A 25,108-nucleotide genomic window follows, 5' to 3' on the forward strand; every position below is an offset into this window, starting at 1 on the left:
GAAGCAGATCTTTCACAGCCGATGGCCAAAGTGAAACCAAACTTGATGTATGATGTTTTCTCTGAGATAAAAGTGGCCTTTTTTAGAGCTCTGAAGTCGACGTTGACTTTTATTCACTGGAGAAAAATCTGTAAGGCATGGACATGAACACGGCCCAATCCCCGGCTGCACCAGGGCACAGCGGCACCACAGTCCAGCACCACCTGGGGCCTCATTTATAAAAGAGTGCGCAGGATTCATACTAAAAGTGCACGTAAACCCAAAAGCCGAAAATGGATTTATAAAACCGCGTGCACGCACACTTGCACGCAATGTTCGCTTTATAAATCACAGTCCAGCTGGAAGGTTGCGCAGGTGAATTCGCCTCATATCCCGCCCTCTACACGCCCACTTTTAACCATAAACGGGCAATGCAAAGTAGTATTTGCATATGAATGAGCCTGCTGAGCATGCGCAGTGGCTTCCTGCAGCCTGTTTGGTCGTCAGGATGAATGAGACGTGTCGAGCCACCGTGCCACTGAATTTCACGGAGACTGAGATCGAGATGTTGTGGATGAGGTGGAGGACAGGAAAACCACATTATTTGGTGGTCACAGTAAAAGAAGAAAAAGTATATAAATAGTATAAAATAAAGCGAGTGAGTGGCAGCACTCCGTTGCTGCCCGTGAGTGCACCGGCGCAATTTCCACTGGGGACAGGGGGGACATGTCCCCCCCCACTTTTCAAAATCATGTTTTTGTCCCCCCCACTTTTTACAGTTTAAAAACTAACGGTAGGCTCAGCCTGTAATTGCAAATCATCAAGACACTGTGCGAAGGTGATGCGAAAACAGCACGGGATCCCCCCTCCTCCCTCCCGCCTCCCCTCAGAGCTGCTCAAGGCTGATTTATGGTTCCGCGTCACACCAACGCAGAGCCTGCGGCGTAGGTGCGCGTTGCCGCGTACCCTACGGCGTAGGCTCTGCATCGTTTTAACGCGGAACCATAACTTAGGTTCACGCCCGCGCGTAAAACTCATTATATATATAAAAAAATCTGTGTCCCTTTAGGGCTCCGTAGAGCCCCTAAACGCTCTACGGAGCCCCTCATTTGTTCTGTTCTCAGTCACTCTCCAGTTGTCGCGGTGTGTGACGAGGAGGTTCCCGGCGTGTCCTGCACTGCGGCTGCAGCAGCAGAGTCCTGACTGACGCTGTGCTTCAAACACAGAGGGACACGATCAGCGCTATTCTATTATAAGTCTGATATGTGATGACATTATTAAGAGTATGACATGAATCTGGCTTCATTTCACCACCTCACCGCCTGCGTCGCCAGTTCCCCATATCTTAAGTAAGTTCCTACGGGAGGGACACATTTTTCGGTTAGTTTTTTCTTTTTAAATCACAACCTTTGCGTAGAAGCAAGCTTTATAAATGAGGCCCCTGGTCTGCAGTTGTGAGCTGCAGCATACTTCCTCACACTTCCAGGTGACAGTGGTCTCTCCAGAAGCAGCGAGTTGCCGCCTCTCTGTTACACAAGGAGAACAGCAGCCGGTACAAGGACAAGCGTCTGGCCAAACGGCCAACTGTGGCTCTGCTGCTGCTGATGGGCGTCGTGCAGCTGTGGCTGGGCCGTGTGCCACAACACGGTAGCAGGGATTATTAAAACAGAGGGTGCCCATTCTTACGCTCCACTGCGTCTCGGTCAAAAGGTCAAGCAAAAAGGACAGAAAGTTTCCTGGAAGCAGCAACAAGAAAATACGATCTAGCTTGAATACTAGTAAAGAAAATTACCCAGTTCATTCCATCAGGAACAGAACATACTCTGTTTTCGCATTAAGGATGCTAAGATGATAAACAAGCAACTCCGTATATACAGCACATGGTACGTCTTCATGCTTTTAGGGCTCACCTCATCAGTCATAAGAGTAGCGATGGATCGACCAATTTCATGATACTGTGGGCCTTTTCCCAGAGGCCCGAGCAGGATGAAGAGGAACCTGTGCAACACAAATACAACAGGTTTTGCGTAAACGTCAAATCTTTTCCAGATGAAGCATGCAGGGCTGAGGCTTTCCCAGCAGTTTGTGTACTACCTGCAGAGGTGTCAAAAGTATTCACATTCATTACTCAGGTAGAAGTATAGATACTAGAGTTTAAAAATACTCCTGTAGAAGTTGAAGTATCAACTCAAGTTTTTTACTCAAGTAAAAGTATAAAAGTACTGGTTTCAAAACTACTTAAAGTATAAAAGTAAAAGTAATGTAAGGGGGAAAAAAGCCATTAAGGACAAAAGCCATTGAAAATGAATGCATCTTAGTATAATGCAAATATATTAAAGAACCATATATGTGTACTATTGAGCATTAACATGTGTTTCAGAGATTGATTGATTGATTGATTGATTGAATTGTTTATTTCGAACACATAAGGAAAAAAATATAAGATTTTAAAACAAATTCAAAACATACAGAAAAAAAAGCAACAACAACAAAAACGTAATACAAACAGGGAAAAAAAAACAGTGTCTGAAAAGGAGTAGGTTGAAGTAAAACGTATTTAACCCTGCCCCTTTGTTACCTCTATCATAAATTAAACATAAATCTTAATAATAAATAGCTGGAATTACCTAATAGGCTACCGATTTTCCCATTGGTTGTGCCTTTGCACCTAACCAGCTAACAAACACCATATTTCCTTAACATAACTCCTCAACCAAATAACTTCCCAGAACTTCCTTTTTGTACCATTTTTTAAATTGATTTATATTTGTATATTGCTTCAACCCATCACCCAACCCATTCCATAAATCCACTCCAACAACTGAGATACACATGCTTTTCCTTTTAGAATGAAAACATTGTTTTTTGAAATGATATTTTCCTCTTAAATTATAAACCCCTTCTCTGTCACAAAACATTTTCTGTAAATTGCCTGGAAGTGAATCAGTTCTCGCTTTGAATAGAGAGCAGGAGATATGATGACTAGTTGCCTATAAGTATTGTAATGGTGCAAAAAGTCAAACTTCAGAGGCATGTTATCATTTATCCTAACCTTTATTGGAATGTGCATCCAAGTTTAGTTGCAGGAATCTGAGGGAACGGATGTAAGAACAAAACTGGACAAGAACATCTGAAACAACCACAACCAAATTCACTCTATCCGGATGGAGCAATTTAACTGGATAGTTTTTTTTTAAAGGCCAAAATGAAATAGAGTAACGAGGCTGTTTTTAAAAGGTAAGGAGTAAAAAGTACAGATAATTGCGTGAAAATGTAAGGAGTAAAAGTAAAAAGTCGTCTGAAAAATAATTACTCCAGTGAAGTACAGATAACCAACATTTCTACTTAAGTAAGGTAACGAAGTATTTGTACTTCGTTACTTGACACCTCTGAGAATTTGTCATCTCGCGGTAAAAACGATAAATTCCCGTAGATGACGTTTTTGTGTAACAAACATGGCGGAAGGCGGATCTGAGAGCGAGGAGCTCGTTGTTAAACGAGGCTCCAGCTCCGTTATCTGGAACTGGTTTGGATTTAAAAAGAGAGACGAGGAGCAAACATCTATTATATGCAGAGTCTGCATAAAGTTTGAATAAATGTTGAATCTGTTCTTACATTTGAAACTTGTTTCATTTTAGTCATTACAGTTTTGCAGTACAGGTGTACTCATTTAAAAAAAGGAAAAAAAGAAAGAAATGAGCCAGAAAGAAAGAAAGAAGGAAAAAAGAGAGAAAGAAATTAACCAGAATGAAGGAAAAAAGAAAGGAAGAAAGAAATGAGCCAGAAAGAAAGAAATGAGCCAGAAAGAAAGAAAGAAAGAAAGAAAGAAAGAAAGAAAGAAAGAAAGAAAGAAAGAAAGAAAGAAAGAAAGAAAGAAAGAAAGAAAGAAAGAAAGAAAGAAAGGGAAAAAAATGAAGAAAGAAAGAAAGAAAGAAAGAAAGAAAGAAAGAAAGAAAGAAAGAAAGAAAGAAAGAAAGAAAGAAAGAAAGAAAGAAAGAAAGAAAGAAAGAAAGAAAGAAAGAAAGAAAGAAAGAAGGATAAATTCCCATTGATGACGTTTTGGTGTAACAAACATGGCGGATCTGAGAGCGAGGAGCTTGAGTCATTTTCGTAATTTCGTCATTTTTATCGTTATCGGAATAAATGCCAAAAATTATCGTGATACATTTTTTGGTCCATATCGCCCATCCCTACTACCTGGTGGTGATGGGAACTTCAGCCAGGCCGTTGAGCAGCACGGCTGGAGACAGGCGGACAAAGGCCACCACGGGCCGGTCCAGGAACTCCAGCTCGCCCACCAGGACGTTGGACGCCTCAGCGCCAGGAGGGATCTTCTTCATGAAGTGAAGGTCAATCTATGTGGCAGAGAGGGACAAAAACACACGATTAGATTGCATGTTGTGCATGTTGAAGCTACGTATTATAAAATTAAAGGTGTGTCTTTATGCTGGGAACACAACCAAAGAAAAACAATCTCCACTCCTGTTAGATTTCTGTCAGGTTCCCAGGGTAAGAGCGTCTAACGTGTAACCTCACACTGGTTAAATATACAGCCCTGGTTCTGCATCCAGCTATGAGCGCCCACAGACAACACGGAGCCCAGCGGGTCCGGCTGCTCACCTTGCTGAAGTCCACAGCGCTGTTTTCTCGGCTGACGTCCTGCTTGCCCTCATGGTTGGCCGGCTGGGACTGGGGGGAGACCGTTTGGCCTGTCAGGCAGAGAGCAGGAAACAAAAGAGACGTTTTCACAGGAACTCTTGCCGTTCTGCTTTCTCAAAGAAGATGAAGACATCCAGCGAGGACTACATGGTTGATATACCCTTTTCTGCTACAGTTGCTGAACTTTAAATTTAAATGTAAAGGCTAAAATCTTACAACTAGAGCAGGGGTCGGCAACCCAAAATGTTGAAAGAGCCATATTGGACCAAAAACACAAAATACAAATATGTCTGAAGCCACAAAAAATGAAAAGTCTTGTATAAGCCTTAGAATGAAGGCAACACATGCTGCATGTAGCTATTAGTTTAGATTTAGATTTTAGATTAGTTTAGATTAGTTATAACTGGGGGAAGATTTTTTTTTTCATTATGCACTTGAGAAAAAAGTCTAAATGTCAAAAAAAAGGTGAAATGTCGAGAAAAAAGTCAAAATGTCGAGAAAAAAGTTGAAATGTCGAGAAAAAAGTTGAAATATCAAGAAAAAAGTCGAAAATTCGAGAAAAAAGTTGAAATGTCGAGAAAAAAGTTGAAATGTTGAGAAAAAAGTTGAAATGTCGAGAAAAAAGTCGAAATGTCGAGAAAAAAGTTGAAATGTCGAGAAAAAAGTTGAAATGTTGAGAAAAAAGTCAAAATGTCGAGAAAAAAGTTGAAATGTTGAGAAAAAAAGTTGAAATATCAAGAAAGAAGTCAAACATTCGAGAAAAAAGTAAAAATGTCGAGATTAATGTTGAAGTACAATCTCGAGAAAAAAGTTGAAATGTCGAGAAAAAAGTCAAAATGTCGAGAAAAAAGTTAAAATGTTGATAAAAAAAGTTGAAATATCAAGAAAAAAGTCGAAAATTTGAGAAAAAAGTAAAAAGGTCGAGATTAATGTTGAAGTACAATCTCGAGAAAAAAGTTGAAATGTCGAGAAAAAAGTTGAAATGTCACAATTAAAAAGTAAAGGGAAAAAGGAAGAAAAAAAGAGGAAAAAAATGAAAAAAAAAGAAGAAAAAAAGAAAAAGAAGAAAAAAAAGGAAAAAAAAAGGAGCCACTAGGGCGGCGCTAAAGAGCCGCATGCGGCTCTAGAGCCGCGGGTTGCCGACCCCTGAGCTAGAGATATTAATGACATATTAATGACACTTAGTTTACTAATTAACCCTAAATGCAGTGCAGCACATGTCCCAAACTATTTCTGTTAATAAAATCCACCAGAGACACAGAATTTAAGATATTATTGAGTAACATCAAACAACATTTGTAAGTAGCTACAACTATCATTAATGTTAGTGAGTGTTATCACAGTTGTTAACTGAGGAAAATGACAAAAAGTGGAGAGTACCGTCATAAAAACTATTATTGGCAAGGCTGGCCTGAACCTTATCCCTGCATAAATTATGGCTAGCTGGACGGAGTCTATCTACCATTTTACCACTTTCTTAAAGTTTTATTCTCTTATGTAAGCCTCTTTAAGCATGAAACATTTAACTTTCATAGCTCTTTCTCAACAGTATGTGCTGCAGAAGACATCCTTTAACTGTGCCACAGGAAATAATACAGTGCTTCTGAAGAGGGAGTGTTTGATCGACCATGAAGAGGACGTGCACTTCAGTGGTGTGAAGGTCTGGAATAAACTCAGCCAAGAACTGCAGCAACGTCCAAGCATGAGTTTGTTCAAGAAAAATGCTCAGACTGATGATGTTCAATAAGTACAGGGATGATGATGTGAGGGGAAACTGAACGGATGTCTCTAACGCTGTAAATAGGATAGTACATGTGAGTGTGACTGTATATTTGGGGGGGTGTTTGTGGATAAGGCCCCGTTTACACGGAGCAAAAACTGTGGCGTTTTCCTGCGTTTTGGCCGTTCGTTTACACGAAAACGAAGCTCAAAGTCACCAAAAACCATCATATCTGAAAACTCCGGCCAAAGTGGAGATTTTCAAAAACTCAGTTTTTTTAAATCTGCCAGTGGAACAAGATTTTTTTGCTTGTAATGAGAAGATAAATCTTGTCCCACTGGCAGATTTTTCTACTTGTTTCAAGTGAAAATCTACTTGAAAAAGGTGAAAATTGTCAAAGTTATTTTCTTTGGATAGTTCTGAGATTAAGTTTGTCAACTACTATAGGTATCTCAGTATCTGTAAGTATCTCATCACTCTCATTTGAAGCACACATCAGTAATTTGTTTTCTTTATTGTAATAAATCTTCATGCATTCTTTCCGGGAAATAGCTTCTGGTTAAAATGACAGTCCTTTCAATACTAGACACTGTAAAACCCTCATTCAAAAACTACATCTTATTTGTCATGCCACAATTTGATTTGTTACTAGTCTGTTTTCACTGGTTAACTGGTCTCATCTTTGTTGTCGTAACAAACACATTGGTTTCTGCTCATGAGCAAAACTCCGGTTTATCTCCGTACATTGGTCAATATTCACAGTAAGAGTCACGGTTTGTTCCAGTGCCTCGTCAGGTTTCAGGGAAGCGGAATTTCTTTTATCATTGAAATATGTGGCGCAAACATTAGTTCGTGATCGTGGCATATATCTATAGATATATAGATAGTAGGAATGGGCGATATTTTACTGTTCACGATAAACCGTCAAAAAAATTCCTCACGGTAAGAATTTTTCATCTCGTGGTAAAAACGATAAATTCCTGTTGATGACGTTTTTTGTGTAAAACTGATTTATGGATCTGTGTTAAATCCACACACAACGTACGTGAAGGAAGGAAGGAAGGAAGGAAGGAAGGAAGGAAGGAAGGAAGGAAGGAAGGAAGGAAGGAAGGAAGGAAGGAAGGAAGGAAGGAGAGAAAGGAAGGAGAGAAAGGAAGGAGAGAGCAGGAGGAAAGAGGAAGGAAGGAAGGAAGGAAGGAAGGAAGGAAGGAAGGAAGGAAGGAAGGAAGGAAGGAAGGAAGGAAGGAAGGAAGGAAGGAAGGAAGGAAGGAAGGGAGAAAAGAGGAAGGGAACAAGGAAGGAGAGAGCAGGAGGAAAGAAGGAAGGAAGGGAAAAAAGAAGGAAGGAAGGAAGGAAGGAAGGAAGGAAGGAAGGAAGGAAGGAAGGAAGGAAGGAAGGAAGGAAGGAAGGAAGGAAGGAAAGGGGAGAAGGAAGAGAGAAAAGAGGAAGGGAAAAAGGAAGGAGAGAGCAGGAGGAAGGAAGGAAGGAAGGAAGGAAAAAAGAAGAAAGAAAGAAAGAAAGAAAGAAAGAAAGAAAGAAAGAAAGAAAGACAGACAGACAGACAGACAGACAGACAGACAGACAGACAGACAGACAGACAGACAGACAGACAGACAGACAGACAGACAGACAGACAGACAGACAGACAGACAGACAGACAGACAGACAGACAGACAGACAGACAGACAGACAGACAGACAGACAGACAGACAGACAGACAGAAAGAAAGATAAATTCCTGTTGATACGTTTTTGTGTAACAAACATGGCGGATCTGAGAGTGAGATAGATTTATAGTTGAAAAGGTGGAGTTGAATTGGTATTTTTTTTATCGTCATTTTTATCGTTATCGGGATAAATGCCAGAAATTATCGTGATACATTTTTTAGTCCATACCGCCCATCCCTAGTAGATAGATAGATTAGATGTTCTCCAGACATGTATAACCTATTTCTAACATTTTATGATGATACTCTCCCTTCAATATGTCACTTTTAAACTACTGCTATGTTTAGACTTTGGCATTGGTTGTAATTGCCTGTGCAGATTTCCTGATTCGTGTCTTCCTGTGAGATGGGACAATAGCCCAGTGCAACTGCATGCAGGGCACTAAGACGTTTGGCCTTGGTGTCGCCACATGCCGAGTCTGGACCTGCGCGGCTTCTGGAGGAGCTCCCAGAGGACGGAGGGATGGAGAGACACGACACACAACATACACAATGCTGATACGCCCTATAGGACAAGATCTTTCTGGGTGAAACATACGCAAAGAGTGATTTTTCATGTATATTTTTTTTAGGTTTCCTGTTTTTATAATTCATTCCATTCACTGGGGGAGTGATTGACACACATGCAACCATGAACATGCAACAAGATGCGTATGAGAAGACACAAACGTGGAGAAACACAGGAACAGGAGAAATCAATACATCAACAGTAAGGAACACAGGGATAAACACTGGGAAAATCATGCTTTAGATCAGGGGTGTCAAACTCATTTTGCTTGGCGGGATGGATTTGACCAATTTTTTTCTCGCAGGCTCAAATAACAAAAACGGTGCGGAAAATGTTTTCTCTAATTCTTTTTTTTTTACTATTGTTATCTAATCCAATATCAGTTTAGTTCATTTTAAAGGAAATGTGCACTTTGTTTACACTCTAATTATGTAAAATATATTTCTTCAGGATCTTTTCTTAAAATTTCTCGTTTTTTTTTCCAATTATGTAAGATACTTTTAATATAATTTTAGAAAGATAAACAGAAACAAGTATGTTTTTTTTATATTTCGCTTTTTTATAGGAAATTTAATTAAAAGCAAAATCTTGTGTTTCTTTGTGATTTAGAGATTTTTCCAGTACAATTAAGTGTATTTATTTTTAAAAATTGGCGCGGATATTTACGCCAGTGTGCCGAAAAAGTCAGCACTTCTTTTTTAACTGTTTTACTTTGTCACTATCCTCGTATTCAAAACTGAAATTCTCCGAATAAATATCTTCTATCATCTTTTTTAGCAGTGATATTTTTCCTGCGAAAATATTTAATAGTAGTCACTTAATAAAAATAAACCACCGTCTACAAAGAAATAAAATCGGCAAATGCATTCTAGAAAACTAAAAAAATGTCGAACACTGCTCTCTTTGTGGAATAACGATGGATTTGTAGAAGAAATATATTATCGGATATGCTGCGATTCATGGCAATTATTTATGCCTTCCTTTTTAGTAAATTAACATTTCGGTTTTTTGCATTGGAAACTTCTCGCTGGCCGCATGAAAACCTCTCGCGGGCCGCACATTTGACACCCCTGCTTTAGATGCTGTAAATATTACACATGATAACAACATAGAACAGCTGAAAGTGATCTTGAGCCGGCACTCACCGTTCTTGTCCATGGAATGAGGCTCCGACTGTTTCTTGCCAATATCAGCAAAGGAGCGTACGATAGGGATCCTGTTGGCCAGTTTTTTGTGATTTTGGTGGTGGTGCTGTTTGAGCAGCGCCTCGCGAATCCTCTTCCTGGCATCCTGACCCAAAGGCCCAGATGCCTCGTGCTGATCCAGAACCATTTCTGGACGATGAAACATGCACAGAGAGCCATACACAGACATGTCACACAACAACACCGAAAGCAGGGTTTGCAATTGAAAAGAAAAGTGTGGATTCAAAATAAGGAGTGCTAAATTTAGCCTTAGCGTTTACCCGCAATCTCCTCCAGCGAGTTGGCCCTCATGTCCAGCATCACAGTGCCATTCATGATGCAGCTGCGAAGCTCGAAAAGACTGTGTAGAGACAGTGTGGCGACGTAAGGTTTACTCCACCGTTCACCCCCGTCCTCAACATCCTCTTCAAACTTAAGCCACCTGCAAACAAAAATAAATCAATAAAAATACAATCAAATGCATTAAAAACAACTAAATAGTAGGCCTGTGTTGAAAAAATCGACTTCCCAATTCTAAATCGATTCTCATATTAATTCCTAAAAATCGATTCATATGTCTAAAGATCGATTTTTTTAAATAAAAAAAATAAATAAATAATAATTTTTTTTTTTAAATTTATTTATGTATTTTTTTTTTATCATTACATTACAACTTTTGGTTATTTTTTTGTTTTTGCCCAAAAAAGGAATGTTTTGTTGGACACGAGAATAACTGGTGCCATGTTTTTGCCTTTAAATATGTTTAAAGGTATGAAAACATTAAAGTGTTAGGTTATAATTGCATAAATTGTCTATATTTCATTACTTTATACACTGTCTTGGGGTTACATTTGCAAAAAATGCTAAAAACCAAATGCTCAAAAATTAAAAACCAAAAAAGACTGAAAATGGAACAAATAAAAACGGAATGTGGGAAAAAATAAAACCGATTTCATCCGTCTCTGTTTCCTCCCTGGATCTGTTTGATAATTCTGACCCACATGATGTTTCTGAAAGCAGTTCTATCAGCATTCTGGGAGCTGATTGGTCCTTACAGCATCATTAGCTGCCAATACGTGCTGTTTAATCTCAATATAATACTAGTAGTAATATTTTGCATAACTACAGTCATATAATTCATGCAACTGCTCAAAAAACAGTTTTAATAACACTAACCCAAATCAATATTGGAATCAAATCGAATCGAATCGGATCGAATCAAATCTTGATAATCGATTCTGAATCTTAAGAATCGGAATCATTCCCCAGCCCTACAAATGCATTAAAAACCACTAAAAAGCTAAATTTGCTGTCAGACACAGGGTCACAGTTTGAAACGCTCCAGAGGAAACAACACCACGCGTTGCCAGGCCGAGGCCAGGGGGCTGTCAGCAGCGGTGTACCTAGCTGTCTCTTTCCATTCGGCGTCCTCACCCTCCCTGAGGCAGATTTCGTCCAGCTCGGTAAAGAGAGCATGAGGCATGTGTTCCTCATCGCCGTCCTCGGTACCCAGTAGAAACTGCACCCTTTGAGCTGGCGTGTCTGCTGCAGCGAGGCGGACAATGAGAAGATGAGTGGAGAAGGAAAAGTTAGAAACATTAATAACGCGCAATGACGCAATTGTAGTAGGTGGTGGGCATTAGAGGGCTGCATTGGGATCGGGTCCCGCAACACAAATCTGGTGGTAGCGGGCGGTTTGAACTTTGCTGCGGGCGGCTAAAAAAAACACTGCGGGATCGGGATGTAGCCTAGCGACAAGATGGAAATCAATTACGTGGAAAAGAACCTCAAACAAGGTCTTTACAAAACAAAGACAAAGCAAGTCAGATATTTGGACACTGCAAAAACTTAAAATCGTACCAGGAATATTTGTCTTATTTCTAGTTAAAATGCCTCATTTTTAGTCAAAAAATCTCATTACACTTAAAACAAGAGTCATCACCAAAAAAATAACCTGTTATTTGACAATTTTCACTTGTTTCAAGTAAATTTTCACTTGAAATAAGTAGAAAAATCTGCCAGTGGGACAAGATTTATCTTCTCATTACAAGCAAAAAAAATCTTGTTCCACTGGCAGATTTTTCTACTTATTTCAAGTGAAAATCTACTTGAAACAGGTGAAAATTGTTGTTTTATCCAGTGATGAGTCTTGTTTTATGTGTAATGAGATTTTTTTTACTAAAAATTAGACATTTTAACTAGAAATAAGACAAATATTCTTGTTAAGATTTTGAGTTTTTGCAGTGGAGAAACTGCTTTTAGTGTCTGTGGAGCATTTTGGAAGAGAGACGCAGGGATTGGGACCTCAGTCGGTCAGCAACATTCTCTTCCTCCACAGCAATGTAATGGCCAAGTGGTTAATTTGTTAAATTAATTTGTTTCATTCGTTAACTTTGTTTATTTTATGTTATTTATTAGTGTTATTTGAGCCACTCACAGCCTACTCTCGTTGCTATAACCTCAATCACATAACTGATGCGTGTGCGAAAGGCGAAATAGCTTGTGGATGATGACAATGATGGATTTGCATCTGACTTTCGGTCAGGAGGCCTATGAACTGTCAATTATCCATCAAGCTCCACAATTATCATTTTAACATTAAATCAGATAGATTTGTCTGGGATATTTCTATTGCGGGACGGGAGAAGACACGAAATCAATGTCTCTATTATTGTGCAGTATGAATTCTCAGAGTTTTGCGGATGCGGGCGGGAGTTTAGTTTATTGGTCCTTTCAATTTCCACAACACAAATAACCCAAAGTACAGGTGTAAATCATCAGTGTAATACAAAAAAAAATGTTTGGTGTATATATATATATACCGTATTTTTCCGCACTATAAGACGCACCGCATTATAAGGCGCACTAAATATCTGGTAAAATACTGTACTATAGTGGCTGGAGTTGAGTTACGTATCTACCTGATGGAGCTGCGCTACAGGAAATGCTACAAAATCCTACAGCAAATGCAAAAAAAAAAACTAAGAAGAAAAGTACCGTATGTCAAACTTTATTAACAAAATAAAAAGCACCTTTGCTCCGTCTCGCTAAAGTCGCCATTATGCGAGTCGGCGTCGCTGCTGTTGTCTTGAATGTCTGTGACGATTCCTGACGTTTTTAGTGCTGTTACTTCGGCAACACCAACTACATTACCCACAATCCCCCTGACTACAGTAACAGAAATTACCGTAATGATCATATATAAGGCGCACTGCACTATAAGGCGCACTGCTGGTTTTTGAGAAAATTAAAGGCTTTTAGGTCTGCCTTATAGTGCAAAAGGTGTAGACTGAAGCCTAAGCTTATGACGCATACCCTTTTCACAAAAAATAAATAAATAAATAAAAAAAAGAAAAGAAAAGAAAATTCCATTACCGCGGGGCGGCAATGGTAAGAAATTCAGCGTTAGCGGGATGAAGAAAACAGTCCCACGCAGGGCTCTAGTGGACATGGTACAGATACAGCTCACATCCTGTATCAGTCAGTAAAATGTTCATATACTTGGGGTTGGTGCATCTCAGACACTTACTGTGTGAGGGGGATTCTCGGCCGTCGTCAGCCGAGGAGTCCCTCTCTTTGGACCTCTTCCTGTGTCTGTGTCCATGGTGACGGTGACGTCGGTGTGATCTCCGGCCCAGCGGAACGTGGACTCCAATGTAGAGCGTGCGGTGACCTGCAGGCAACAAGGCCCAACGTTTGATGTCTCTGTATGGCTTTGTCTCAAAGGTCGGACATCAGCAGTCACAAACTGCAACTGCTTATTGTTTGCAGAAAACCTCCGACTGTCAAACAACAACAGCAGCATTACATAAGAAGTACTCACAGTGAAAATCTTTTGAAAAAGGAAAAATACAATAAATTGGAGAAGGACAGCTGGGGTATTTTGAATGTGACTATTGATGAAGCCACAACACTATCAAAAACCCATTGGAAAACACATTGGAATATTATGGGTGCCAAAGTCAGCATCTATACATACTGTAGTTTTTTACCCATTTCTTCACATGTATTATGACTTTGAAGGATACATCATTTCACGTTTTTAAATTACTGGCACCTCCAGCAAAAGGTAGGGATTGGAACCTAAAACGGAAATGGCACCAATACCTACTTTAGATTTATTCACCTACAGTAATGTGGTTTATTCAGTGGATGTAGATGTGGGAGATGTCCATCCACGGCTGCATGAGAGGAACTCACAAGTAACATCCAATCACAGCTATCCCAAAAAGAACAACAGAACAGCAAACCTTGGATAACAGCTGACCCGAACTGAGTCATTTCACTTTCATACATTCAATTCAATTCAATTTTATTTATATAGCGTCTTTTACAACAGAAGTTGTCTCTAGGCGGTATGGACTAAAAAATTATCACGATAATTTCTGGCATTTATCTCGATAACGATAAAAAAAATACCAATACAAAAACGTCATCAACGGGAATTTTTCTTTCTTTCTTTCTCTCTCTCTTTCTTTCAGGCTCATTTCTTTCTTTCTTTCTTTCTTTCTTTCTTTCTTTCTTTCTTTCTTTCTTTCTTTCTTTCTTTCTTTCTTTCTTTCTTTCTTTCTTTCTTTCTTTCTTTCTTTCTTTCTTTCTTTCTTTCTTTCTTTCTTTCTTTCTTTCAGGCTAATTTCTTTCTTTCTTTCTTCCTTCCTTCCTTCCTTCCTTCCTTCCTTCCTTCCTTCCTTCCTTCCTTCCTTCCTTCCTTCCTTTCTCACTCACTCACTCACTCACTCACTCACTCACTCACTCACTCACTCACTCACTCACTCACTCACTCACTCACTCACTCACTCACTCATTTCCTTCCTTCCTTCCTTCCTTCCTTCCTTCCTTCCTTCCCTAACACAGAACCATAAATCAGTTTTACACAAAAACGTCATCAACATGAATTTATCGTTTTTACCACGAGATGATAAATTCTTATCGTGGGGAATTTTTTTGACGGTTTATCGTGAACGGTAAAATATTGCCCATCCCTACTCCCGAGCAATTACCTGTATTACATAAACATAACATATATTGACATATTGAAATATTGACATCGTACTACATATGAGTAATAACTACTACATAGTAGTAGTTCTTTGCTTCTGAATTAATGTTTACATATTACATACTTTGACTATCAAAGAGGGCTATTGGGTGTATTTCTTACAAAATTGATAGTTCCCGTTAAAAAACAGGATGGGGTGGTGTCTTAAGATGGCAGTAAGTTGCTGCCTCAAGTGGAGTATGAGTTCAAGTAACTCATACTTGGCGTGGCATCAGCACAGGTGTAAAGTTTGTAAAGTCGTGGTAAATAGAGAGTTGAGCCAAAATGCAAATCTCTAGCCCCGTTCATATTGGTGTTTCGTCTGTCCTTTTTACATTGATCGACCTGTGGTGAGTCGAGCTGGCCCGCGAATAACTCCCCTCCAAGGGCAGTCTTAACAGCAGGTCAGGTCTACGGTAAACAGAACTAACGGGTGGCGGGTCGTGGGAGGGGTTTGTTGATCACGTAACCTGAGTACAACCCTCCTGGGGAGGTTGCTTTTTAAAAATGTATTATTATTGTTTTATAAACTAAGGAAACCGCGGATGAGAGTAACATCAGCAGTAGGACGTCACAGGTAGGGTCTATATCTGCAAGAGGAGAAACTGGGGAGACGAGGAGATCCATGAGCTGCTCAACCTAGGAGCCGAGGACACCAGAAACCGGCGCATGTCCAGAACCACAAATGATGGTTCATTGTTTGAACAAGTGGACACAAAAATGACAAACCGCGACTTTGCAAGAAGCAAAACCCGGCCAAAAAATGCTCATCCCAATGTTTATCCATCCTCGCTTTGAAAACTACACCTGCCTGACGGTGTATAAATCCTGCTGATGTAGGGACAATACATCATTCTACACCCCCACACAGGTGATGCTTCGCGGATAACACCTCCCGACTTGCCTTTAGGTAAAAAAGACAAATAACAGGCCTTGCGTAGGGCTGGGCGATTTTGGACAAAAATAAAATCCCGATTTTTTTCTCTGAAAACACGATTTTCGATTTCGATTTCGATTTTTTTGGTAAAACTACAAAAGACAATGGAATAAATTGTTTCAAATATTTTATCTTTATTTTTTAAAGAAAAATAGCAAACAAATTTCCCTATTGGGAATGAAGTGCAATTGAAAGATACTGTAAATCCTCGTTGAGTTTAGTAAAGTGACAACATTTACAATTTTCTTGACCAAACAAAGATGACTAGACGAACTCTGTCTGTAATGCAGCCAGCTGCAAAAAAGGAAAATCTATTTTCCGATTTCCTTTTTTTAACATCGATTGTGATTAATAAATCCGATTTAGATTTAAAATCGATTAATCGCACAGCCCTAGCCTTGCGTTTATATTACCCAACACACATTAAACGCTTAATGTACCTTAAGTTCATCATCCAGCAATATTAGCGGGATCCAAACCAAAAAATGGCTTCTGTTTACTCGTCCATCTCTGAGGTTGGTCGATCTCAGGGATGAATAAATATCATTCGTCCCTGAATGATCAAATGCGTTAAAGAGGACTATAGACCCTTTTTCAGCCTAAATCTTATAATATTGTGGCGCATCTTGGCAACAGAAGTGGTGTTGTTCTCCAGCAGTTGTGACTGAAAGACCAAGTAGCAACTGGTTAGCAGGCATTTAACAAACTGTTCCCAGCATCAACATGTCTGGTTGGTGTGTATACGGTTGTACGAAATGCTCGTGTCTGCAGCGCCCGCTTCATATCAGGTAAGGTTATCTATCTACTGTTTGGTTTTACGGGAAAGTCTTGTTTAGGCAAGCCAAGGCAAGGCAAGTTTATTTATATAGCACAATTCAATACAAGGTAATTCAAAGTGCTTTACATCAACATTAAAAGCGGCAAGACAAGCGGCAAGTTTACATTAGTGATTGTCTGTAGGCTATGATGTAGAAGTATAATCAAATGCAGCTACGGTTTGATAAGCTGGCGTTAGATTTGGCTGGTGGCTTGCGAGGCTAAGCAGACGTGTTTGTGTTTTATTTTTGCAGCAGATTTGGTTTTGTGCCATCTGTGTTTATGTACACAAAACAAAGCCAGAAGGAGGGAGGGTTTCTCAACAGACATGAGCTTGCGGGCTATGCTGCATCTTCGTATCCCTCACTTCACAAAAGGAATGAAGCAGCTTCATGCACAGAAAGTGGACACATCTAGACAACTAAATGATGTATTTAGGCCTACTGTACTTAAGATCTAATGCATTTTAATAAACCTTTCTACCTTGGCTGCTACTGGTGTGTCTAATGGTCCTTCCCTCTGTATGTTGAAAACGCTAAATAATTTAGGTTGCAATCTATCCGTATGGGTATATAACATTATAGAATCTCTGATCTCAAAACTCTGAGTCTGTCATGTCTCCTGTACGTGACCACAGAGAACGTTCAGCATCCAGGGACATCCAGGCTCCTAATTTCTCTCTGGTGTACACACTCTCAGTAAAACAGGTATATATATATATATCTGGCCACTTGCTAATCTCTTCAATCCACTCATTAATAGAACACGGATCTGGAAGTCGGACACCATTTGTCAAAAGTCAGCTTGTTGAGGTAACGTTCACGATCTTTAGTTGATAATCCCCTTTCATAGCATGACAAGCTATTTATCTCCGCCATACTGCTGTTGCAAAAATGCGTCTACGTCATCATTGTTTACAAACACAAAAAGGGTCTATGGAGTCAGACTGGAGCGTGATTGAGGCACGAGCCTGCAGCTGTAGGGAGTACTGTAAGGACCACCAACTAGGAAAAAGCCCCTTTGTCACCTTCTACTCCAGATGGAGATCTGCTGCTGCTCCACCCCCTCCTCCCTGACAGTCACATAAGGCTCACTGGCCCACAGAGGTGTCAAAAGTATTCACTCAAGTTTTTTACTCAAGTAAAAGTATAAAATTACTGGTTTCAAAACTACTTAAAGTATAAAAGTAAAAGTAATGTAAGGGGGAAAAAAGACATTAAGGACAAAAGCCATTGAAAATGAATGCGTCTTAGTATAATGCAAATATATTAAAGAACCATATATGTGTACTATTGAGCATTAACATGTGTTTCAGAGAGCAGGAGATATGATGACTAGTTGCCTATAAGTATTGTAATGGTGCAAAAAGTCAAACTTCAGAGGCATGTTATCTTTTATCCTAACCTTTATTGGAATGTACATCCAAGTTTAGTTGCAGGAATCTGAGGGAACGGATGTAAGAACAAAACTGGACAAGAACATCTGAAACAACCACAACCAAATTCACTCTATCCGGATGGAGCAATTTAACTGGATAGTTTTTTATTAAAGGCCGAAATGAAATAGAGTAACAAGGCTGTTTTTAAAATGTAAGGAGTAAAAAGTACAGATAATTGCGTGAAAATGTAAGGAGTAAAAGTAAAAAGTCGTCTGAAAAATAATTACTCCAGTGAAGTATAGATAACCAAAATTTCTACTTAAGTAAGGTAACGAAGTATTTGTACTTCGTTACTTGACACCTCTGCTGGCCCACCACTCACGGCTGAATTATGGTTCTGCATTAAACCTACACCGTAGGGTACGTGGCTACGCGGGAGTCTCTCCATAGCCTACACCGTAGCCTGATGTGCCCCTCCCAAAAATTGTAACTACGCGTCGAGGCGACGCAGACCCAACGCAGACCGAGAGGGCTGTGATTGGTTTGCTTGGTAGCAACGCATTTCCAGTTCTGGTTCATGAAGCAGTCGTGAACTTTCAGCGCTCTTTTCTTCGTGTGTGTGTGATTTTTTTTGTTTTGGATTTTTGCACAATAGTTGTCCTTATCTCTTTGATTCACTGTGACCGCAAAAGCCGGAAGCTAAACAAAGTATCAACTAGCGCTCTGGGGGGGTACTGCACAGCGGAGAAATGGAGTGACAAAGAAGTCCGAAGGATTCACGACGGCGTCATGGCAACGGCGTAGGCTCTGCGTTGGTTTAACGCAGAACCTTAATTCAGCCGTTAGCCCTTCACAACTCCCCCACTCAGCCACCACCCCCACCCCCCTCTAGCCTCGTCCACCCTACCCCCATTCCTCACACACCGTCTTTCCACCCCCCTCCCCTCTCAATCAGTGTGGTTACATGCACACTAAATCTAGCTACTGGCAACATTCTAGCTCAGGATTAAACTGGAAGTTTAGAGAAATCCAAGTGTACATGTGCAAGAAGACATCGGTTATTGAGTGAGGGGCATTCGACTCAAATGCTAAGTGGCGTCACACCCACTTTCGCCTTGGCATTCTCCCGGTACAATTAGTAAACTAGATCGAAGGAGGACAACAACATGCGAAAAAAAATGAACGCTAACGATGCACCAGCTCTGTAAATGTCGTACACACTAACTGTGCATTCACACCGAAAGCGCCGAAACTCGCCAGCATCTCAACCATGAGTTTCACATGAGCAGAGTTCAGGTAAAAACATTTAGTTCAGGTAAAAACATTTAGTTCAGGTAAAAACGGCAGTCAAATCAGCAAAATTGTCAGTTTGCTAGATGAAATAGATTAATTCCTGATAAAATAAGTTTGTTAGTGGACAGCTATGCTAGTGTATGCATGTGTATGCATGTAAATGGGTGCTTTGCCTTGGGAATCCCAGTCTGTGACTGGACGCTGCCTCGGCATCGCCGCTGCTCATTTGCATAAAGTTGAGATTCTCTCAACTTTAAATTGACGCTCAGCACACTTCCATCACGCCACACCCGCTCATAGACAATGAATGGCAGCCGGACGCCTATGACACCCGTGACGCTTTCGGTGTGAATGCACGGTAAGCTTGATCATGTTGCAGGTAAGATGCTAACAACGTCTCCCTCTTCTTCTTCTGTAACTGTGTTGTTGTGATGCCCGCGGCCCGTCACTCCCTGAAGGGGAGGTTGGTATACATGCTGAAATAACTCGAATTAGGACGAATTATCTGGCACTAATAGCTCGATCTCAAGAGCTTCAATTCGGCCCGGCTAAGGTGTATACATGGCTTGTAAAAATTCGAAATCGGTCAACAAATCAGGCAACAATTCGACTTTCTATGCATGAAACGTACTGACAGTGAGAGATGTCTCCAGGTATTCGCATGACTGAAGATCAGGAAAGCCCCAGGACCTGAATGACGTCTCCCCAGCAACACTGAAGCATTGTGCCACCCAACTGTCACCAGTGTTTTCACACATCTTCAACCGGTCCATCTCTGAATGTCGTTGTACCATTCTGTTTTAAAGCATCCATCATCATTCTAGTTCCAAAGAAGGACACAACAACGTGCCAGAATGACTAGAGACCTGTTGCCCTGACATCTGTACACAACAACGTGCCAGAATGACTAGAGACCTGTTGCCCTGACATCTGTGGTCATGAAGAGCTTCAAGAGCTTCATCCTGTCCCTCCTCAAACCAATCACCGACCCTCTCCTGGACTCCTTACAGTTTGCTCTGTAGATGACGCCATCAACCTCGTCCTCCACCACATACTCCAGCACCCTGACCAGTCGAGCTCCTACTGTATGTCAGAGCCCTGTTTGTGCTTTACAGCTCGGCCTCCAACACCATGCTCCCAGACTATCTGCACACCAAGTTGCTTCAGTCTCAGGTACCCTGTCCCATCTGTGAGTGGATTACAGACTTCCACACCAACAGGAAGCAATACTGTAAGGGCCCGATTTACTAAGATCCTAAATAAAGAGTACTAAATTGCGTGTGCACTGAAAAAGTTTGCGCGTGCTGTTGTGTGTTTTGCGGGTGATCAACTAAGATTGCGTGCGCAATATTTAAATGAGGTGTTGCGCGTCTTACGGTTTGCGGCGCAAACTTTGCGCCATGGAGAGTCTGGATGGAAAGCAGGATATAGTCGCAAGCGCAAAATGAAATTTGACGAGTTGGAGTTAGAGATATTAGTGGAAGAGGCAAATTGTTGTGCCGTATTCAGCACCCCTGCCGTGAAAAGCACCCCCTCGTATATTCAATGATAAGTAGACCAAGAAAAAAAACAGCACACTGACACTTCAATATATTTATATATACACACTCACACAAACACATACTTAGGAGTTTATATTATATATATTTACAAATATTATGGAAGACAACACAGTAAGCAGGCTATTAATTAATGACATCAATAACCATTTACCCGATTTTTGTTATAGTGACTGTGATTGTGGGAAAGTATGACTATTGTGGAATCCATGAGCGCATTTAAACATGAATCATTAACACAAAACTGGACGCTAAACAGAACATGACACGGAATGAGAATATCATTTTTGTCAGACGAGGGGGTGCTTTTCACGGCAGGGGTGCTGAATACGGCACGACACCGGGGTATGACTGCAGAACAAGTATAGGCGCACAATGAGAAACACTTTTTTCTCCATGAAAACACGTGATTTATTTATTATCACAAATAAAAAAATGAATGCGCCCCCTGTGGCAACCTTTTGCTGAATAATACTCGATTTAACATTCAAATAAAATATTTCTCCTTTTGCATGTGGAGATTAGCACCTTCCTTTCGAACGTATTAAATACAGACGCAATCACAATCCACGCAAAAACTTTCAGGCTTGGTAAATCTCATTGCGCGTGGTAAATGGACCAATTTGCATCTTCCCCTCCCAGTATTTAGAGATTTCTGGCGGGTACGCCCCATATTGATTATTCATCAGGGCAAAAGTACTAAATGAACAGCGTGTGCTATTTTGCGCATTTGAGAGACACAGTCCTCTTTGCACGCTGTTAGTAGATCAGCTGGCACTTTGGTTTGCGGGTGCTGTCAAGTTTGCACAGGTTTTTACACACGCAAACCTTTAGTAAATCCGGCCCTAAGTGCGGGTTGGCAGCCACCTGTCGGCCTCATCACCACCAACACCGGAGCTCCACAAGGTTGTGTCATCAAGCCCTTATCTGTTCTCCCTGTACACCAACAACTGCACCTCCAGCTCTGCCCACCTCTGCCCACACCTAGAACAGACTGGAGCTCATTGTGCAAACAGCAACTCGTCTCACGGGCCTTGAACAGGAGCCTGTGTGTGTTCTGCATAAGGCCAGATATCTCAGCAGAGGGCCAGAGGATAGTGAGGGAGCCGACTAAACCAGCTCACTCCCTGTTCACAGCTCTTCCTTCAGGTCGCAGGTTCAGATCCATCAAGACCAAAATCACTTGAACAGTTTTTCCCCCAGGCCATCTCCCTCCTAAACAAACCCTCCCATTGCATCACTGTATATATGCCAGTTGTAGGTTTTTTTCCTTTCTTGTTAGTTTAACTTTATTTTATGTTAAGGGGCGCTGGTACGCCAGGTGTACATATACATCATCTATGGTCATAAACTGTGAACAAGATCGCAAATACAAGCGGCAGGGTGGCTGGACTGCCTGAGAGATGGGTTCAGTCCAGGACTGAATCAGACTAGAGCAGGGGTCGGCAACCCGCGGCTCTAGAGCCGCATGCGGCTCTTTAGCGACGCCCTAGTGGCTCCTGGAGCTTTTTCAGAAATGTTTGACTTTTTTTTTTCTTTTTTTTCTTCTTTTTCTCCGTTTTTCCTTTTTTTCTTCTTCTTTTTTTTACTTTTTTCTCTTTTTTCTTCCTTTTTCCTTTCCTTTTTAATCTCAACATTTCAACTTTTTTCACGAAATTTTTACATTTTTCTCGACATTTCGACTTTTTTCTCAACATTTTTACTTTTTTCTCGAGATTGTACTTCAACATTAATCTTGACATTTCGACTTTTTTCTCAACATTTCAACTTTTTTCTTGACATTTTGACTTCTTTCTCTACATTTCGACTTTTTTCTCAAAGTGCAAAATGAAAAATAAATCTTCCCCCAGTTATAACTAATATAGAAACATGCAGCATGTGTTGCCAAAATCAAAAATGTGTGACCTTTTTTTTTCTTTTTTTTCTTCTTTTTCTCAGTTTTTCCTTTTTTTCTTCTTCTTTTTTTCCTTTTTTTCTCTTTTTTCTTCCTTTTTCCTTTCCTTTTTGATCTCGACATTTCGACTTTTTTCTCAACATTTCGACTTTTTTCACGAAATTTTAACTTTTTTTTCAACATTTCGACTTTTTTCTCAACATTTTGACTTTTTTCTCAAGATTGTACTTGAACATTAATCTTGACATTTTGATTTTTTTCTCGACATTACGTCTTTTTTCCTCAACATTTGGACTTTTTTCTTGACATTTCGACTTCTTTCTCGACATTTCAAGTTTTTCCTCAAAGTGCATAATGAAAAATAAATCTTACCCCAGTTATAACTAATATAGATACATGCAGCATGTGTTGACTTCATTCTAAGGCTTATACAAGACTTTTCATTTTTTGCTGCTCCAGACATATTTGTTTTTTGTGTTTTTGGTCCAATATGGCTCTTTCAACATTTGGGTTGCCGACCCCTGGACTAGAGTCGCTGCTCCTTCCATATCGAGAGGAGCAGGTGGTTCAGGTATTGAGGGGGTTTGGGTCACCTTTCTGGGGACGTGTTTCAGCCATGTCCAACCGGGAAAAGAGACCATGGATGGATGGTGAAGAAAAATTTCAATGGGTTTAACAGCTTATTACATGAAGATAAGAACAACTCCAAATACCCAGCAATATTTAGCATTAGAGGCCATGTAGTTAGTTAGATAGTAAGTAAGACGTAAGAGCCATGAAGCATCAGTCGACAAACATTTTAATACTGTCAGCCCCTTCTATGCTTGTGCCTGTTCGAAAAGCCTCTTGTGCTCTTTCAGGATGATAAAATTGATTTTCAAGTACACTTACCTCTATAATTAGGGTCATTTTGCATTCATGTTCAATAAAGAACAGATAATGACGCTTCTAGGGCCTTTTTCTAATATCTGTGTAAGTCTGCACACACAAAAGATCTAGCAACCACAGGGCCACTCTGAGGATAATTTAAACTGACTTTTTTCTTCTTTTGTGCAGGCGAGCTGCTTAGTCACTGCCTCTGTCTTCCCAGCTGTCGGCGATTTAGTTGGACAGAGACAAGACCACAGGACTCCCTGTACCCTGTATCTGCCTCGTGCACCATATGAGACGCAACAGTGTGCAGGATAATGTGACCGCAAATGAATCAAAACCAAAGGCAATCTGATCATTTGGAACATCAAACTAAGGCGTAAAGGAGTCAAATAATTGTGCTGTCTATCTTATGTTTACTTCTTTTAATTGCCCTGAGAAAAAAGCAAAATAACATTATAACGATTGGAGCAGATGGATGTCGCAAATTGTATTTTCCTTTCACTTAAAGCAGTTTAATCAAGCGAGCGTGATTATTATTGCATCTCATTTCTTACTAATGTCTACATCCAACACATTATTAAAACCTGGAAGGATAGCAATGAATCATCTTCATGTGAAAAAGATAGGTGCAAAAAAACGTCTTGAAGGAAAAACAACAAGCACCAACATTACAGCTTGAGGGCTGAAGCTAACATGGATTAAGAAAAGCTGCAGTTAGCTTCAAAAGAGACTCAATATCAATTGACCCCCATGTTAAAAATGTCTACAGTAAATTTGCAGCGGAAAATAGAAAAAATAGAGAAAATACATTTTGTTTTGCTGTCAACTGTACTCACAGACCACTGCAACCATCCGTGGGTTGGTCTGGAAGGGCCGAGGACAAAGCTTATCTAGGCAGCAGGTAGCTTGTGCAAATCATGCGTCAGTTTAACCCTTGCAAGATGCTAAGGCTTGAGTCAAAATGTCCAAAGCCAGAGCGAAGGACCTCAGCTTCTAGATCAGGGGTCGGCAACCCAAAATGTTGAAAGAGCCGTATTGGACCAAAAACACCAAAAACAAATATGTCTGGAGCTGCAAAAAATGAAAAGTCTTGTATAAGCCTTAGAATGAAGGCAACACATGCTGCATTTATCTATATTAGTTATAACTGAGGGGAGATTTTTTTTTTCATTATGCACTTTGAGAAAAAAGTCGAAATTTTGAGAAAAAAGGAAAAATGTTGAGAAAAAAGTTGAAATGTTGAGAAAAAAGTCAAAATTAAAAAAAAAATTCGAAATGTTGAGAAAAAATTCGAAATGTTGAGAAAAAGTCGAAATGACGATAAAAAAGTCTAAATGTCGAGAAAAGTCAAAATGTCAAGAAAAAAGTCGAAATGTCAAGAAAAAAGTAAAAATGTTGAGAAAAAAGTAAAAATGTTGAGAAAAAAGTTGAAATGTCGAGAAAAAAGTCAAAATTTCGAGAAAAAAGTCGAAATGTCGAGATTAAAAAAGGAAAAAGGAAGAAAAAAAAAGAAATAAAGGAAAAATAAGAAGAAAAAAGGAAAA

General features: G+C 40.1%; 1 protein-coding gene across 3 annotated transcripts in view; it reads right to left on the bottom strand.

Moving 5' to 3' along the window:
• LOC133425050 (sodium-driven chloride bicarbonate exchanger-like) overlaps positions 1–13,445 on the bottom strand; it is a 52,391-nt gene extending 38,946 nt beyond the window's left edge. Inside the window, exons 1-7 of one of the 3 annotated variants that reach the window (XM_061715704.1) lie at positions 13,306–13,445; positions 11,180–11,318; positions 10,058–10,218; positions 9,738–9,926; positions 4,600–4,688; positions 4,177–4,334; positions 1,890–1,977 (exon numbers count right to left, since the gene is read on the bottom strand). In XM_061715704.1, coding sequence (XP_061571688.1) covers positions 1,890–1,977; positions 4,177–4,334; positions 4,600–4,688; positions 9,738–9,926; positions 10,058–10,218; positions 11,180–11,259 — 765 coding nt within the window. In that variant the 5' untranslated portion in view covers positions 11,260–11,318; positions 13,306–13,445. Of the gene's footprint in view, positions 1–1,889; positions 1,978–4,176; positions 4,335–4,599; positions 4,689–9,737; positions 9,927–10,057; positions 10,219–11,179; positions 11,322–13,305 lie in introns of all 3 variants that reach the window. The other 2 variants (XM_061715703.1, XM_061715702.1) reach the window with 2 other exon arrangements.
• Positions 13,446–25,108: the final 11,663 nt, after the last annotated feature.

This window comes from Cololabis saira, chromosome 24 (assembly GCF_033807715.1).
Source record: "Cololabis saira isolate AMF1-May2022 chromosome 24, fColSai1.1, whole genome shotgun sequence".
NCBI classification, from domain to species: Eukaryota; Metazoa; Chordata; class Actinopteri; order Beloniformes; family Belonidae; genus Cololabis; species Cololabis saira.